Below are 16,943 nucleotides of genomic sequence, written 5' to 3'. Positions count from 1 at the left end.
GGTGGCGCGATATGAGCTTGTAGATCTGCTATTTTTCAATAGCTAAAGCATAACATGATGCCGACACCAAAATGGGTGCCCGTTCAGAATGAGTTAACCACATTAAGCCCGGTGTCCCTATTTTGGGCAAAAGTTCAAAAACCTTTAACATTTGTTACGTTATATCGTTGCTGTTATTTTCCAAAATGGCAGATCTGGCAAGCTCACCAGAACCCCGTCAGCTTGTAGATTTCCTTTTTTCATACAACAATGTATATGGCTTAAGTGGTTAACCGGCTGCACACAACAACAAAAAAAAATAAGTCTAAAACCTGTACTAAACAAAAACATTAGCGTTGACCGGTCCAGTGGTTTGCTAGATTAGTTCCGGACACACAGCTGATGGACACACACGGACAACTCTTTTTACAGACTCCCACAGAGTCCAAAACAACATGGCCGCCCTGTCCTGCGGTTCAGTTCACCCCTAAAGGTCAACAGGAAAGGCCCTGTGGTCATGTCATCTGGTCTGGTGGTGGTCCTTTTTTTATGAAGTCATTTTATGAGCTGCAGGAAGGGCTTCATGAAGTGGTTCTAAAGTTTTACAGTTATGTGAACTTGTGAAGTCCCATGTTTTCTTCCCCCCCCCCCCCCCCCCCCCCAGTTGATTTATTCGTCAGTGAAGTTGTTAACCCATTCTGACCTGAGATCAGATTCATACGAGGTTTCCACTGGACACACACTGGTCTGATGAACCCATTCTGACTTGAGATCAGATTCTAGAAATGTCAGTCGCTCTTCGATTTTTCAAAAATAGCAGACCTACAAGCTCGTATCGCGCCACTCGGTGGCGCGATATGAGCTTGTAGATCTGCTATTTTTCAATAGCTAAAGCATAACATGATGCTGACACCAGCCCGTTCAGAATGGGTTAAACATCCACTTTGCGCCTATTTGACAGCTCATACGCTCATTATGTGAGCACAGTCACACGAGGCTTCAGATGTTATAATGGTGTAAGTGTGTGTGAAATGAAGTTATAGTGTGTGTGTACAATTATGAAAGGATGTATTTGTATGTGTTCCAATTATTATTGTTGGCTGGTGATTTATGTTGAAGTCAATTTGTATTTGGCATCTCCGGGGGGGTCACCAGCCCAAAAACGTTGAGAACCCCTGTTGTATCCGACTGAAGGCTCATACATACTCGCGGTGATGTCCTTAAGGATTGACCCCGCCTCCCTGTGGTTTACCCGACTTCTAGACCAATCAGTGAACTGGGGGGTGATAGCTCCAGAGTGAAAAGACTTGTCCGGTGGTAAAAACGGAGGGATGGGTCTGTGTGTCCGCGGTGATGAGCTGATCATCACCGCGACTGACGTAACGGTGTAGTTTTCCAACCCTTTAAAAACGACACCGCGGTTATAAGACGTAGCCTTTGTCCTACTTCTCCTGCCCAACACTCGTACGTAGCATTACATGCTATGGCACCCGAGGCCGACCCTCCCCCCAGAACACGTGCCAATTGTGTCCCGTGTCGTTTGAACGGATGTGTGCGTTAGTAGGCCCAACTAGAGATGCACTCTGTCGAGGTGCCAACTTGCGACCTCGCACGAGCACCAGGCAGAGCGAGCGAGTACTGCTATACTAGCTAATGTCTGTTACAACTGCTGTTCTAAATCCTTTAGACGCGTTATTGACCTTTATACCAAGCCTTAACGGACCACGTACATTCTTACCCACGTACCTTTGTTACGCCATCGAGAACGGTGGTCCCCCATTGGCCCACGGACAACACCGACATACGCGGCCGATTACAGTACGTGCGCACTCTGCTTGCGCGAGTAATAAATCAGTTTACCCATTCTGACCTGAGATCAGATTCATACGGAGGTTTCCACTGGACACACACTGGTCTGATGGACCCATTCTGACCTGAGATCAGATTCTAAAAATGTCAGTCGCTCTTCGATTTTTCAAAAATAGCAGACCTGTAATAAATCAGTTTACCCATTCTGACCTGAGATCAGATTCATACGGAGGTTTCCACTGGACACACACTGGTCTGATGAACCCATTCTGACCTGAGATCAGATTCTAAAAATGTCAGTCGCTCTTCGATTTTTCAAAAATAGCAGACCTACAAGCTCGTATCGCGCCACTCGGTGGCGCGATATGAGCTTGTAGATCTGCTATTTTTAAATGGCTAAAGCATAACATGATGCCGACACCAAAATGGGTGCCCGGTCAGAATGGGTTAATAAGAATGCACTGTGTTTCAGTATTCTGAATCCGCACGCAGAATCACAGTTACTGTATTGTGCGTGTTCGGTTAAGTTACACTACTGGAGATGTATGTTACAAAACCAAAAATCGATATTGTGTATTGTATGCCTAAAATACAGATTTAGTCATAGTCTCATTTAGTTTTAGTCACATTATAGTCACCTGGAATGTTTTAGTGTGTTTTGGTGACTAAATATCATAAGACTTTAGTCTGCTAAATCTACAGTTGATTTAGTCGACTAAAATGTATTTAGTCTGGCCTTGATGCCGTAGTAATGACTGATTTTATACTTTTATACTTATACTTTATACTGAAAATTGCTGACAACGTGTTGCACTGCGACGCGTTTTGAGCTTGTAGATCGGCTATTTTCAGCATGCAACAAAGTGTAAAATGACAATATGGGCCTACTGGATCTCTTGTCCACTAGTCCCTTCCTATAACATTTTAGTCTAGTCTTTATTTGTTGGGCGAAATTGTCAATATATTTATTCTTAGTTTTAGTCATCATAGCTTAGTTTTTATTTAGTTTCCATTTCGTATTCGTCGGTGAAAAAAGGTAGTCGACGAACATTTTTAGTCTTAGTTTTAGTCGACGAAAACATGCTATGCTATGCTTTAGCTATTGAAAAATAGCAGATCTACAAGATCATAGCGCGCCACGAGCTTGTAGGTCTGCTATTTTTGATCTGATCTCAGGTCAAAATGGGTTATTCTACTTCATTTTCACTCCCTCTTCGTGCGGTGCGGTGGTCCTGTGACCAGACACCAAACGGAGCCCAGGGCTATCTCTCTCTCTCTCTCTCTCTCTCTCTCTCTCTCTCTCTCTCTCTCTCTCTCTCTCTCTCTCTCTCTCTCTCTCTCCGCCAATGTGAAGAGAGGCAGACGATGACCTTCAGCATTCTCCTGATAAAATTAAATGAAAAATTCTGAAAAAATTCCAAAATATTAGATTCCGACTAAATGCCATCGCCTCACACTACAGAAAGGTTTGTATTCTTTTCTCTTTTTTTTTAAGTAATACTTCTACTGTAGGTGAAGTGCAGGGTAGAATTTCAAATGAGTTTTGAACAAAAATGACTGTACTGTACTCTGCCTATTTAGTAATAATAATAATAAACTTTATTTATATAGCACCTTTCATACATAAATGCAGCTCAAAGTGCTTCACAGGGCAGAACATAGAAATGGCAATAAAACACAAGCAAACGGTTTAAACGATAAAACAATATAATGGCAAAGAACGTCAAAAATAAAAGCATAAAAACGTAGAAGAAAATAAAACATAACATGGAGTAAGTCAGTCTGGACAGAGTAGGAACACGGATATTAAAATTCAACTAAAAGCAAGAGTGAAGAGGTGAGTCTTGAGTTGAGCTTTAATAATGTCTACCGAGGGTGTGTGTCTGAGCTGTAATGGTAGTTTTATTCCAGGCCGTTGGCCCGTAAAAGCAGAAAGCTGCCTCACCATATTTTTTTTGTAGACATTTTTGAGTGGTGCAACCACTCCCAAGGAACAGCAATGTCCGTGATGTTCACCTATGTGTTCACCTATGTGTTGGTTAATGAGCACCAGTTTGAGTACCAGTAGGGAACCAGTAGGGGCGCTGTTTGCCAGAAACAGAGAGAGAGAGAGAGAGACAGTGCACTTTTGCCTGCTAATGAGAGAGAGAGAGAGAGGAGGGGAGGGGGGGGAGAGAGAGGGGAGTTGCACCACTCGGTTCACATGGGTGTGCAGCCCCCAGGCCAGCAGTAGTGTAGTAGTGTGCTGTACGCTGTGTGCTGTCCAACTTGGTAGAAGGACAAGGCAGTGTGCTTACATATTTAAAGGTATATTCAGTGATTTCACTCAAAAAACCTTAGGTTTCGTTTTTTGGCTGGGACCTAAGCCTTTCATCCAATCAGGATAGAGAGCCAAAAACGAAACTTAAGTTTTTTTTTGACCCCCAGGGGTTAACTGGGGACAGGGAGGAACTCATTATATGGTCAGCACACTCTATAGTAGAGAGGATTATCACAACAAAACAAAAAAATAAGTGATATTTGAATTAAGTGAAATCACTGAATATACCTTTAACAAAAAATAAAAAGAGCTTGTGGATAAATTAGCACATTGAATCTGTTGTGACTCCCATTGGAAATGAATTGCGAGCTGTTCTGAGCCCCCCCCCCCCCTTCTCCCCCAGAACCGAGACGGAACACGCGTTCTGTCTCTCTTTGGGAATGTGTGAGCGGAGGAGCCGCGGGTGGAAATGACGACGCTCCGTCACCGTTTTTACACTTCCCTGATTACGCTTCACTGAACACCTGTGAAGATTTCACCCGGGGAGGACACGGTGGAGGAGCAAATGGAACGCTATAAAACAGAAACACAATGAAAGCTTTGTCATGTCACAGGACCACAATAAAAGCTTTGCCGCCATGTCACAAGCGCTTTTTTTTCTGCTTTGTTGGCAGCTTTTACTTTGGAGTGACAGGAAAGTCGTGGCAGTGAGTCGAGTATGAGGAGAGGAGTCCTTCAGCCCATGCATTGAGCTGTACATGAAGGGCTGCAATTTCAAGTGCTTTGTCATATTCCAAAAACAGTTGGCGCCGGCGTTTGTACTGGCTTCTTATATTACAGTGAAGACATACACAAGGTTTTCCGCGCCGGCCACTGTAGAACGTCTTTTCCTCTCAGTGTTTCCCTTCAAGGGGGTCGCCATAGCAGCGGGTCATCTGCCTCCCATCTCACCCTGTCCTCTGCCTCCTCTTCTCCTCTCACACCAACTAACGCCATGTCCACTTCTTTCACTATGTCCATAAATCATTCTCTTTTGGTCTTCCTGGCAGTTCTAACCTCGGCATCCTTCTGCCCAATATACTACACTATCCCTCCTCCTGTGTACGACGTGTCCAAACCATCTCAGTCTGGCCTCTCTCTCTCTGGCTTTATCTGCAAAACGTCTGGCATGCGCTGCCATCCCCTGCTCTGATGTACTCGTTCCTGATCCTTATCCATCCTTGTTACTCCCAGAGAGAACCTCAACATTTTAGTCTCTTGCCCCCCTACTGCTTATCTGGAGTATAATTATTTTGGCTGTGCACCTTTTATGCTGCCCGGGAGATGAAGCCTAACCCATTCTGACCGTGCACCCATTTTGGTGTCGGCATCATGTTATGCTTTACCTATTGAAAAATAGCAGATCTACAAGCTCATATCGCGCCACCGAGTGGCGCGATACGAGCTTGTAGGTCTGCTATTTTTTGAAAAATCGAAGAACGACTGACATTTTTTAGAATCTGATCTCAGGTCAGAATGGGTTCGTCAGACCAGCGTGTGTCCAGTGGAAACCTCGTATGAATCTGATCTCAGGTCAGAATGGGCTAAGATGTTTGACTTCGGTGGCCTTCCTGCTATAGCTAGTGGCTGCTAGCAGGCTCTTTGACTGTTTTGTTTTGTTGGTGTTGTGTTGTTTTTTTATTTATTTACGGTAGCCAGAATTTACTTCCAAGGCAAGTTTATTCAGCTCGGGCAATTCATCATGATTTACACACGACACTAAGGCCACTAAGTGCAAGAGAAAGACATTATACAAGGGCATTTAACCCATTCTGACCTGAGATCAGATTCATACGAGATTTCCACTGGACACACACTGGTCTGACGAACCCATTCTGACCTGAGATCAGATTCTAAAAATGTCAGTCGTTCTTCGATTTCTTTCAAAAATAGCAGACCTACAAGCTCGTATCGCGCCACTCGGTGGCGCGATATGAGCTTGTAGATCTGCTATTTTTCAATAGCTAAAGCATAACATGATGCCAACACCAGAATGGGTTAAATGCAACTACAAATAATTAATAAAACAACAGCTGTAGCGCACAACTCTGTTTTCTGGGAGTTTGTTTCCGGACGTGGTGCATAGTAAAACTGCTTTATAAACAAAAACAGTAGAATTCTGAAATCAATTTTTTTGACAGACGGGAAGTGTGTGTGTGTGTGTGTGTGTGGTGTGTGGACATGACGCTAGTATGTCACAGGGACTTACCCACAATCCAACCCTTGATGCTGAGTGTCAAGCAGGGAGGGCACTGGGTCCCATTTTTTAGAGTCTTTGGTATGACCCGGCCGGGGATCGAACCCCCGACCTCCCAGTCTGCAGGGCGGACACTCTAACCACAAGGCCACTGAGCTGCTGTGTGTCTGTGTCTGTGTAAAAAGATCTAAGAGTCTTTTCTTCTCTTCTCTTCCACAGAGCTCCCAGAGAACTGGACGGACACGAGGGAAACGCTCCTGGAAGGCATGGTGTTCCAGCTCAAGTACCTGGGAGTCACACTGGTGGAGCAGCCCAAAGGAGAGGAGCTGTCCGCTGCCGCCGTCAAGAGGATAGTGGCCACGGTGAGACACGCACGCAGGCACGCACGCACACACACACACACACACACAACACACACACACACACACACACACACACACACACCAGTGGTGGAAAGTAACTAAGTACTTTTACTTAAGTACTGTACTTAAGTACAATTTTGAGGTATTTGTGCTTTACTTGAGTATTTCCAATTTTCAGTACTTTTACTTCTACTCCACTACATCTCAGAGCCAACATTTGTACTTTTACTCCACTACAATTATTTGAAAACTGTAGTTACTTTGGTGATTTTAATTTTGATTAGAAAACATACATTAACCACTTCAACCCAATACATTTTGGCCATTTGAAAATAGCCGATCTACAAGCTCACAATGCGTCGCGTTGCGACGCATTGTGAGCTTGTAGATCGGCTATTTTCAATAGACTTTGTACACATTTTGAACTTGTCAAGTGGGACATTCTGCAATATGGGTACTTTTACTTTTAGTACTTTAAGTACATTTTGATGCCGATACTTTTGCACTTTTACTCAAGTACATTTTCAATTCCGTACTTTTACTTGTAAAGGAGTAGTTCTAAATTGCAGTATTGGTACTTTTACTTAAGTAAAACAATTGAGTACTTTTTCCACCACTGACACACACACACACACACACACACACACACACACACACACACACACCTTGCACTCCAAATCAAAACATACGCCGTCAAAGACCTGTCGCCAAAACACAGCGACGCCGAGAAACCAATCATAGAAAAACACAACGGATATTTTCTCTCGGTGACATGATGTGTTTTTTTTTTTTCTGCCGCGGGTCGACTAGGCTATAGCGGTCTGTCGGGGCGCCTATAGGCTGCTGATGCAGCGCGACGGCGTTCAGGGGTCGACTCCCCCGACGACCTTTGCTGCGTGTGTGTCACTTCCCTTCTCTCTCTATCCCCATTTCGGTCTACTGGAATCTATCGATGAGAAAATAATAATAATATAGGGCTTGTCAAAATAACTGAGGTAATTAATTGGTTCTTTTGACCCATTTTGACCTGAGATCAGATTCTAAAAAAATGTCTTCCACATCCTGACAGTTTTCTGAAAAAGCTGTGTTTCTGTGTCAGTCGTTCTTCGGGTTTTTCAAAAATAGCAGACCTACAAGCTCGTAGCGCGCCACTCGGTGGCGCGCTATGAGCTTGTAGATCTGCTATTTTTCAATAGCTAAAGCATAACGTGATGCTGACACCAAAACGGGTTCCTTCCCAAAATGGGTTATCATGATTAATGCATGCCTAGATGACCCGCCCCGTACATCCCATAATCCGATCCACTCTGCACTACTAGTCATGGTTCTGGACGATAATCTGACGGCCCGGTTCAGAGAGAGACACAGGTGGAGAGCTAGAGAGTCAGAGTCGGAGGGCTCCGTTTTCGTCAAACTTCTTTGCCTTTTTTTTTTTTTTACTATTTTTTGCAAAACATTTTTGAATGTCTACAAGCTCACAACGTGTCAATGTAGATTGGCTAGTTGAACTATTAAAAAATGTTTTTCAAACAGTAAAAAAAAACGGTTAAGTTTACGTCTAAGGGGTTTAGCGATGACGAAAATGGAGCCCAGAGTTCCCACAGGCATATTTTGGACATGGTTCATATATATATATATATATATATATATATATATATATATATATATATATATATATATATATAAATATTTTCATTTATTTTTCTCAACACCCTCTTGACTCCAAACCAAACAAACGAAACGAGTCGTGTGGTCGTTTTCCCTCTGCCGTGACCTGAATGACACCACTCGGGTGAAAAGCGAGTGTCTCTCTCTCTCTCTCTCTCTCTCTCCTCCGGGCCAGGGCTGGCATTTAAGGGACGAGGACACAATTAGTGTGGAGGACGCCGCCGCCGCCAGCCGCCGCCGCCGTTCGCTTCGGTGTGTGTGGCAAGGCTGCGCTCCATCACGGTGGAAAAGGCTTATTGGTATTAGATCTGGCAGCTCTGGAGCCTAATGAAGTTAACCCATTCTGAACGGGAACCCATTTCGGTGTTAGCATCATGTCGTGCTTTACCTATTGAAAAATAGCAGATCTACAAGCTCATATCGCGCCACCGAGTGGCGCGATACGAGCTTGTAGGTCTGCTATTTTTTGAATAATCGAAGAGCGACTGACATTTTTAGAATCTGATCTCGGGTCAGAATGGGTTCATCAGACCAGTGTGTGTCCGGCGGAAACCTCGTATGAATCTGATCTCATGTCAGAATGGTTTAAGAGGCAGTGGGACGGGACGGAGGGGGACGGGGGGGCCGACGACACAGGACAACGGGGGGCCAGAGGACACCGCCATGGGGGAGAGAGGAGCTCCCTGCAGGGGCCTATAATCACTTTTCGGCTGTCCGTCCTCGATGGCCATGTGAGAGGAGGAGGAGGACGGTGCACGGAGCTGCTGAATGACGAGGGTGATATTTTTAACCTCTCGTATCGGATGTCGCGCGGAGTCATGTTTTAGCGAGGTCGGAAGACAAACACTCTCCGTCACGTTAATCCACACTTGGACCTTTTTTTTTAATCTGGAGCCCGACCGACGCCAGAATCTCAGATGACACAAATAAATAAAACAAGCTTTTGATAGATAAAAAGTAAATGCATGAACAGGTTCAGGTTCATTTATTTGTTTGTCCCCGCAGGGCGATTTGGTTTACAAGCAAAGCATAACAGGCGGACACATGAATCACATAAAACACAGCAAACTGAACCGTTTTATTTTATTCTTTTGCCTATTATGACATGCCCAAAATACCAGGTTAAAAGTGTTAAAATCAGGACACACAAAGTCAAAGTGAAATATAATATCTCGGTAGTGTTTAATCTGAGGGTGCAGACTATTCTTTCATTTGTAGATGCTTGTTTTGACTGTATGATCGAGATTGAGGGGTGATATAAGTTTGTCACGGATTGATATATTATGTTGCTTTTTTTTCCAGAAAAAAAAGAAAAACAAAGTAATTGAATGTTGCACTGTTCTGTAGAAATGTTGTTTGAGGACCCTGTAAAAGGGATGTACATGTATATTTTCATTTTCTAAATTTTTATTTAATGGACAAAATGGTAGACGTAATAAGCCTAGGCATCAGTCTATACCCTTTTTCTTTTCCAGAATAAGAAAAAGAAAAAACTGATGAACTACGAATGTTTTGTATGGAAAGAAAAAACAAACTAATAAACTTCTGCTTGGCTTTAACCCATTCTGACCGGGCACCCATTTTGGTGTCAGCATCTTGTTATGCTTTATCTATTGAAAAATAGCAGATCTACAAGCTCATATCGCGCCACCGAGTGGCGCGATACAAGCTTGTTATTAGGTCTGCTATTTTTGAAAAATCGAAGAGCGACTGACATTTCTAGAATCTGATCTCAGGTCAGAATGGGTTCATCAGAACCAGTGTGTGTCCAGTGGAAACCGCGTGTGAATCTGATCTCAGGTCAGAATGGCTTTACGTCTCTTTCGGTCGATGTGGGAAGTTTGTTTTCCATGTCCCGCTTGATGGATGTCCGAATGACGGGACGTCGATTGTGTGCAACTTTGTTGTGTGCGCGCGTGTTTGCACTTTCATTCGGGGTTTTTGATGATGGACTGCCTCCATTTCATGATGCCAGGTCTTATAGCTGGAATTGACATTAGATTATGATGATGGCATTGGATATGTTGATAGCCCCCCCCCCCCCCCCCCCCCCCCAGTGCAGCACTGTTTTATTGTGTCGACCAGAAGCAGAAACCACTGGTTGCTGGAGTATAAACACGCTTTTTATCACGGAGTGGAGTGATTTCCACAGAGTCGGCAGAGTCTTTTTCCTTAGACGGTGTGGTGTGTTCCTCAGCCGTTCTCCTCATTTTCCTCGCATATAGCCTCGTTTGAAGTTCCACCGGTATAATGGTCTCCTCACGGTGTTTATTTTGAGGGTGCAACACACACCGCTCGGAGCCCTGACGTTCGCATCATTTGGAGCGACGCCTATACGCGGAAAGGGCTGACTCCCACTTTTTTAGACCAGTGCAGCTGCATGCATAAAAATCCAGGCTTTTCATTTCATCGCGCGGACGAAATGAAAGCCTGGGTATCGAGGCTATGGCTTGTCTAACCCTCAGTCTCTCTCTCTCTCTCACTCACTCACTCACTCACTCACTCACACACACACACACACACACACAGACACAGACACAGACGTAGACACAGACACACTAAGTACAGACACACTAAGTACCCCCATTCCTTCATTCCATGCTTTTTTGTTCCTGCTTAATGTAAGTCGCTCTGGATTAAGAGCGTCTGCTAAATGCCTAAATTGTAAATTGTCCTTCCAGCACCTTCAGTGCACACGCGCTCGCACGCACTCACCTGGACTCTCTCTCTCTCTCTCTCTCTCCCCCTCCTCTCTCTCTCTCTCTCTCGCAGGCCAAAGCCAGTGGCAAGAAGCTCCAGAAAGTGACTGTTAACGGTTTCCCACGGGGAATCATCCTGTACGACAGTGCCTCCAACCAGCTGATAGAAAACATCTCCATATACAGGTCAGTCTTTGTCTCCTCCTCCTTTTCACCATTATCCCATTCTGACCTGAGATCAGATTCATATACGAGGTTTCCACTGGACACACACACACACTGGTCTGACAAGTAAGACGCGCAAAACGCGGGAAGCGAACGCAGCTCGTGTGTGTGTGGTTTGTGTGTGTGTGTGTGTGCTACAGCTGCGCCCTGTGTGTGTGTGTGTGTGTGTGCTACAGCTGCGCCCTGTGTGTGTGTGTGTGTGCTACAGCTGCGCCCTCTGGTGGCGGGCGGGGTGGTGTAACAGCGGGACAGACACACAGACATTCAGCCCTTGCTGTCATAGTAAGTGGCTCACTGCGTTCGCAATTAACCCATTCTGACCTGAGATCAGATTAAAAAAAAAATGTCAGTCGTTCTTCGATTTTTCAAAAATAGCAGACCTACAAGCTCGTAGCGCGGCCACTCGGTGGCGCGCTATGAGCTTGTAGATCTGCTATTTTTCAATGGCTAAAGCATAACATGATGCTGATGCCAAAATGGGTTCCCGTTCAGAATGGGTTATTCATGGTTCTGGTCTGGCCTGGTCCATCACACTCGACTGGTCTTTTTCACCCTGCAATATAACACAAGTTGTCCCCCACCCCCCCCCCCCTTTGCTCTCGAACCTCATCTATCTCTAGCCCATTTAGACCTGAGGCCGATTCTAAAAAAATAAATAAAAAAAGTCTTCTAAATCTTTAGTTTCTGAAGTTTCCGTGTCAGTGGTTCTCAACCTTTTTCATGTCAAGGACCCCAAAAATGATATGTGATTGGCCGCAGACCGTGAAGAGAGAGGAGAGAGTCCGCACACAGGTTTGCTCCAAGGTGTTTTGCTTTTTATTCAATACACCATAAATAAGATAAATGAAGGCCGTGCAACGGCCTTCATCAGGTGATGTTCTGACTGACTAATACTATTTTGGAGCAGATTGCCAAACTGTAAACTACTTTTGGTACCAAAAGCTTTTTAAAATCTTAAATCAAAAAAAAAAAAAAAAAAGAGCAAAATCTCAAATATATAAAAAATATATAAAAATTACTAAAACAGTCTGTAAACAAGCAAAAAAAACCAGCAAGTTTTAATGAAACTGTTCTTTGAAACTGTGTTGCCTTATTGTAATTTTACTTGCCGTGGTGATCATTCATGTTCATATATATATATTGTTATATTTATTGTCATGTCACTTATTGGTGTTAGTGAATCACCTGCCCATGCAGTCGTCATCAGTCACGTGATGTGACGACTGGGTTTAAACCCATTCTGGGCGGGCAACCCATTTTGGTGTCGGCATCATGTCGTGCTTTAGCTATTTAAAAATAGCAGATCTACAAGCTCATATCGCGCCACCGAGTGGCGCGATATGAGCTTGTAGGTCTGCTATTTTTTTGAAAAATCGAAGAACGACTGACATTTTTAGAATCTGATCTCAGGTCAGAATGGGTTAATCAGACCAGTGTGTGTGTCCAGTGGAAACCTCGTGTGAATCTGATCTCGGGTCAGAATGGGTTAAAAGGGAGTTGTCACATATAACAGCCGATTATCACCTGATGAAGGCCGTTCACGGCCCAAACGTTGTGTCTTATTTATGGTGTATTGATATTGAATAAAGGGCAAACCTGTGTGCGGACTCTCCTCTCTTCACTCTACTTACCTTAGTCCAGCACCAGACAGGAACTGGATGTGCGCTAGCCACCTACCTTTTTATACTAATTGGCCGCAGACCCCCATCTCAAAATATGAAGCAAGTCGTGAAAGCATCTTCACGACTTTTCAAAAATAGCCGATCTACAAGCGCACCGAGTGCCGCGCCATGACCTTGTAGATCTGCTGTTTGTCAATGGCTAAAGTATAACGTAAATGCTTAAAAACGCCAAAAGGGGGTTCCCGGGCCTGAATGGGCTATAGAAGGCTCAGGGCGTTGGGGGAGATGTGTCTGGCTTGCGCACGAGCGCGAGCGCATGAGCGCGAGCGTGTGACTGTGCATCCACCGCACCTCTCATCCGTCTCCCAAACTCTACTCTGGAGTCCCGCAATGAACAGCTGTTTGTCCGAGCTTTCACCTCGATTATGAGCTCACAGGCTGACACACAGACGCACAATAAAACACCTTTTTGAGTCGCGCAACCACTCCAAGGAACAGCAATGTCCGTGTACTGTACACCTATGTATAGTATTAATGAGCACGAGTATGACTGAGTACCAGTAGGGGCGCTGTTTGCCAGAAACGGAGAGAGAGAGAGAGTATTAGTGCTGCGCTGTTGCCTGCTAATATGAGAGAGAGGAGAGAGAGGGGAGTTGCACCACTCAGTTTTTTCCTGTAACTTATTAACAGATAAAACGTTTGCGCCTTTCCTATGCCTGCCACAGCTTGCTAATGAAGACTTGTCACCCCCTCCTCACTCATGAGTGACTCGGTCTAAGCCCAGCTTGACTCACTTTACGAAAAGATTCCATGTTCGGGAGTACAGTATCGGGGAGGATGATACGGTAATTCAATCCGGTGGGAGTAGGCCCCCCAAGTCTTAATTAATTCTTCCAGCAGATGCAGAGCAGCCAGTTCTGTCGTGTCTTCCTTCCAAGAGTTGTCTCACTACTGATCATATTTCATGTCTCCCGTGCGTCAAATCGGAATGTAACTTGGAATGCGGCGAGTATCTGTTTTTGGAGTCCCTTGTTTTTTGTTTTGTTTTTCCATCCACGTGCTTTGCAGATGTCGTCTCCTGCGTGGTGTTATCATTCCCAAGCTGGCTTGCAAAGATTTGTCAAATGCAAATCAACAACTTAAACACATGTATACTTAGTTGAGCATGCAGGGTCCCGCCGGGCCCTATGTTTGGTCCAATGCACCAAAACGCTGAAAATAGCCGATCTACAAGCCCATACGCTTGTAGCCTTGTATAGGTCGCCATGTAGGTTTCCACTGAACATTCGCCCACATAACGAGGACGCTGTAGCGTTCATGTAGGTTAATTAATTCCACAGCCATGTCCGCTTTCCATATCGTTCCTTCGCATCACCGGAGCGGCAATTTCCGATTGGAATGGAATCTCCACTAAATTGAGTGCTTCTCTCTCAAACGGCCCTCGAGTGGAATGGGGGGAACAAGAGGCGGGGGAAACGTGTCACGACGAATCACGCGGCTTCTCACGCGGCAACGAAAAGGCCACAGACGTGAGGTGCGTCCAGCCGTGACCTCAGCGCCGTGCTAAAACATAAAGCGGTCGGCCGCCACCGGGGGCTCCCAGGCCTCTCCTCTCTAAGCATCTGCTCGCTCAGAAGATGGACGAGCTGTAAACGAAATGGATTTTGCCTAGAGACACCCAATTTACAGACGCGCGCGCTCTCTTTCTCTCTCTCTCTCTCTCTCTCCAGAGTTCTGTCGTAAAACTCCGCTGCGTTGCACAGAGCGCAGCCGGGGCGTATCTTTTTTTATAGAAGTCCCCCAAAACTCTTATTCCTTTCTTTTTGTTTTTACACCTCGCGACATTTTTACATCCCTCAGTCATTAGTTAACGTTTGTCTCATCGTCCCAGAGAGGAATGTGGGAAAGTGCTTCGGGGGGGAAACGGAATGGCAGATGGCTGCTGACCAGTTCAGTGGCCTTGTGGTTAGAGTGTCCGCCCTGTGACTGGGAGGTCGAGGGTTCGATCCCCGGCCGGGTCATACCAAAGACTCTAAAAATGGGACCCAGTGCCCTCCCTGCTTGATACTCAGCATCAAGGGTTGGATTGGGGGGTGTAAGTCCCTGCGACATACTAGCGTCATGTCCAGGGGGTGTACTTGTACATCGAGCTGCCTCACGCTACAGAAACAGGAGATAGGCTCCTTGCCCCCTATGGGCCTCATGGCTACAGAAACAGGAGATAGACTCCTTGCCCCCTATGGGCCTCATGGCTCGGCAAGGCTACTAACTAACTAAGATGGCATTCATTGTGGCCTTCAGCTGTCTCTCTGCGTCGCCCCCTGCACACGACTGGCCAATGAACGCCGTCACTTTGACTGTAGGTCTCACTCTCTCAGGATGACGACGCGATTGGTCACACATGCTATCCTGGAGCAATTTTCTTCGTTGTTTTGTGCCTACTTTAGTCAGTATAACACCTCCCTCCCAACGTGTATATAATTCCTGTCACTGCTACTGTTCTGGGGATTAGGCAGACAACACACACGTGTCCTCTGATACACATGGAGTGAGTCACAGGGACGGTGAGGCGTTTCAGCACGAGGACACATGTATAAGGCATGTGGAGGAACACGCTATACCTCCCTGTTCTGTTCCCAACCAACCTGTATAGGTGTCGCTACAGCCCCCCTTTCCCCTGGCAGCTCCTGAATAGAGCAAGCGCGGCCAAATGCGGGAAGTGTAAAAGAGGAAAGCGAACCCCAGTCACCAACAACACCTTTTTTTTCCTTTTAACAACATTTCTTGTTCAGACCCTGTACCTGACATGACATGCTGAGAAGTGAGATTGCCAACTCTGTCGTTTTTGGACTTGAGATTGGAAAAGTCACGCGAAACAAATAATCCTGCACCTCCCTCCATTACGAGTGTGCAATGAAAGCAAAGGCTGACAATTGCATAGCCTCGTTTGCACATTTTACTCCGTCTCTTAGAAATTGTGTTTGCTCGGCCTGCAAATTACAATGTATTTGCCTGCACTTTTAGACTCTAAAGGGAGTCAGGTCCCCCCAGCTATATTTCTGCAGAGTCTTGCGTTGAGGTTTTGCTCAAGCCAAACACCGTGTGAATGAAATGCACAGGGTTAAATTGCACAGGGAAACTGGTTAACGGGCAAGATTTTCTTTTTTCTTTCAGCAATTGTGGGGAGTTGACGGCAATGGTGAAACAAAAAAACATGTCATTGATTGATGCTTCACTGCGTCATTGCAGCTGTGAAGAAAGCCGAGGCCAGCTTAACTTTTAAGTCGTGGCACGTCACGCCTGTCATGTTTTGCGGCCGAGAGTCGGGCGTCGCTTTATGTGACTTAATGCCACTGGCTTCCATTGAAAATGGACTTGTAGCCTGTTTGCTTTGTCGCCGCGAGTGTGAACGCACCATGAGACCGTACCGTTGCTTGATTTGGTCATTTTATTTATGTTTGGAGAAGTGGAACGGACAAAGTCTGATTCGTCAGCTCACTTAACCCATGCTGACCGGGCACCCATTTTGATGTCGGCATCATGTTATGCTTTAGCTATTGAAAAAATAGCAGATCTACAAGCTCGTATCGCGCCACCGAGTGGCGCGATACGAGCTTGTAGGTCTGCTATGTTTTTGAAAAAACGAAGAACGACTGACATTTTTATAGAATCTGATCTCAGGTCAGAATGGGTCAATCAGAACAGTGTGTGTCCAGTGGAAACCTTCGTATGAATCTGATCTCGGGTCAGAATGGGTTAAGGCCTTGAAATTAAGTTGCCCGTTTTGGCCTGCTCGCTGCTTCATCTGTGACGGCTCTCTTTTATTGGAGAGAAAAAAGTGAAAAAAACTCGTTGCATGTGTTTCCCTTTCAGAATATCGTACTGCACGGCAGACAAGATGCACGATAAAGTGTTTGCCTACATTGTCCAGAGCCAACAGAATGAGACTCTCGAGTGTCACGCCTTCCTCTGCACAAAGAGGAAAGTGGTAAGTCAACATCTGATATTATATATGATATAATTATGATATATATGATACAACATATGATACGTCTCTACCCATGTATGCCTACTGTCTGTGCA

At 45.2% G+C, this 16,943-nt stretch overlaps 1 protein-coding gene across 3 annotated transcripts in view; it reads left to right on the top strand.

Moving 5' to 3' along the window:
- The window catches only part of ldlrap1b (low density lipoprotein receptor adaptor protein 1b), a 113,743-nt gene that overhangs the window by 53,385 nt on the left and 43,415 nt on the right, over nt 1-16,943 (top strand). For all 3 annotated transcript variants that reach the window (XR_014570867.1, XM_083792314.1, XM_083792315.1), the window contains exons 2-4: nt 6,504-6,646; nt 11,087-11,199; nt 16,734-16,848. Coding sequence is in view for 2 of the 3 variants with exons in the window: in XM_083792314.1 (XP_083648440.1) it covers nt 6,504-6,646; nt 11,087-11,199; nt 16,734-16,848 (371 nt within the window). In the remaining variant the exon portion in view is untranslated. The remainder of the gene's footprint in view (nt 1-6,503; nt 6,647-11,086; nt 11,200-16,733; nt 16,849-16,943) is intronic.

The sequence above is a fragment of the Protomyctophum parallelum genome (genome assembly GCF_964188405.1).
Source record: "Protomyctophum parallelum genome assembly, chromosome: 20".
Lineage (NCBI taxonomy): Eukaryota > Metazoa > Chordata > Actinopteri > Myctophiformes > Myctophidae > Protomyctophum > Protomyctophum parallelum.
The sequence above is the reverse complement of the archived record's forward strand: the minus strand, read 5'-3'. Positions and strand labels throughout refer to the sequence as shown.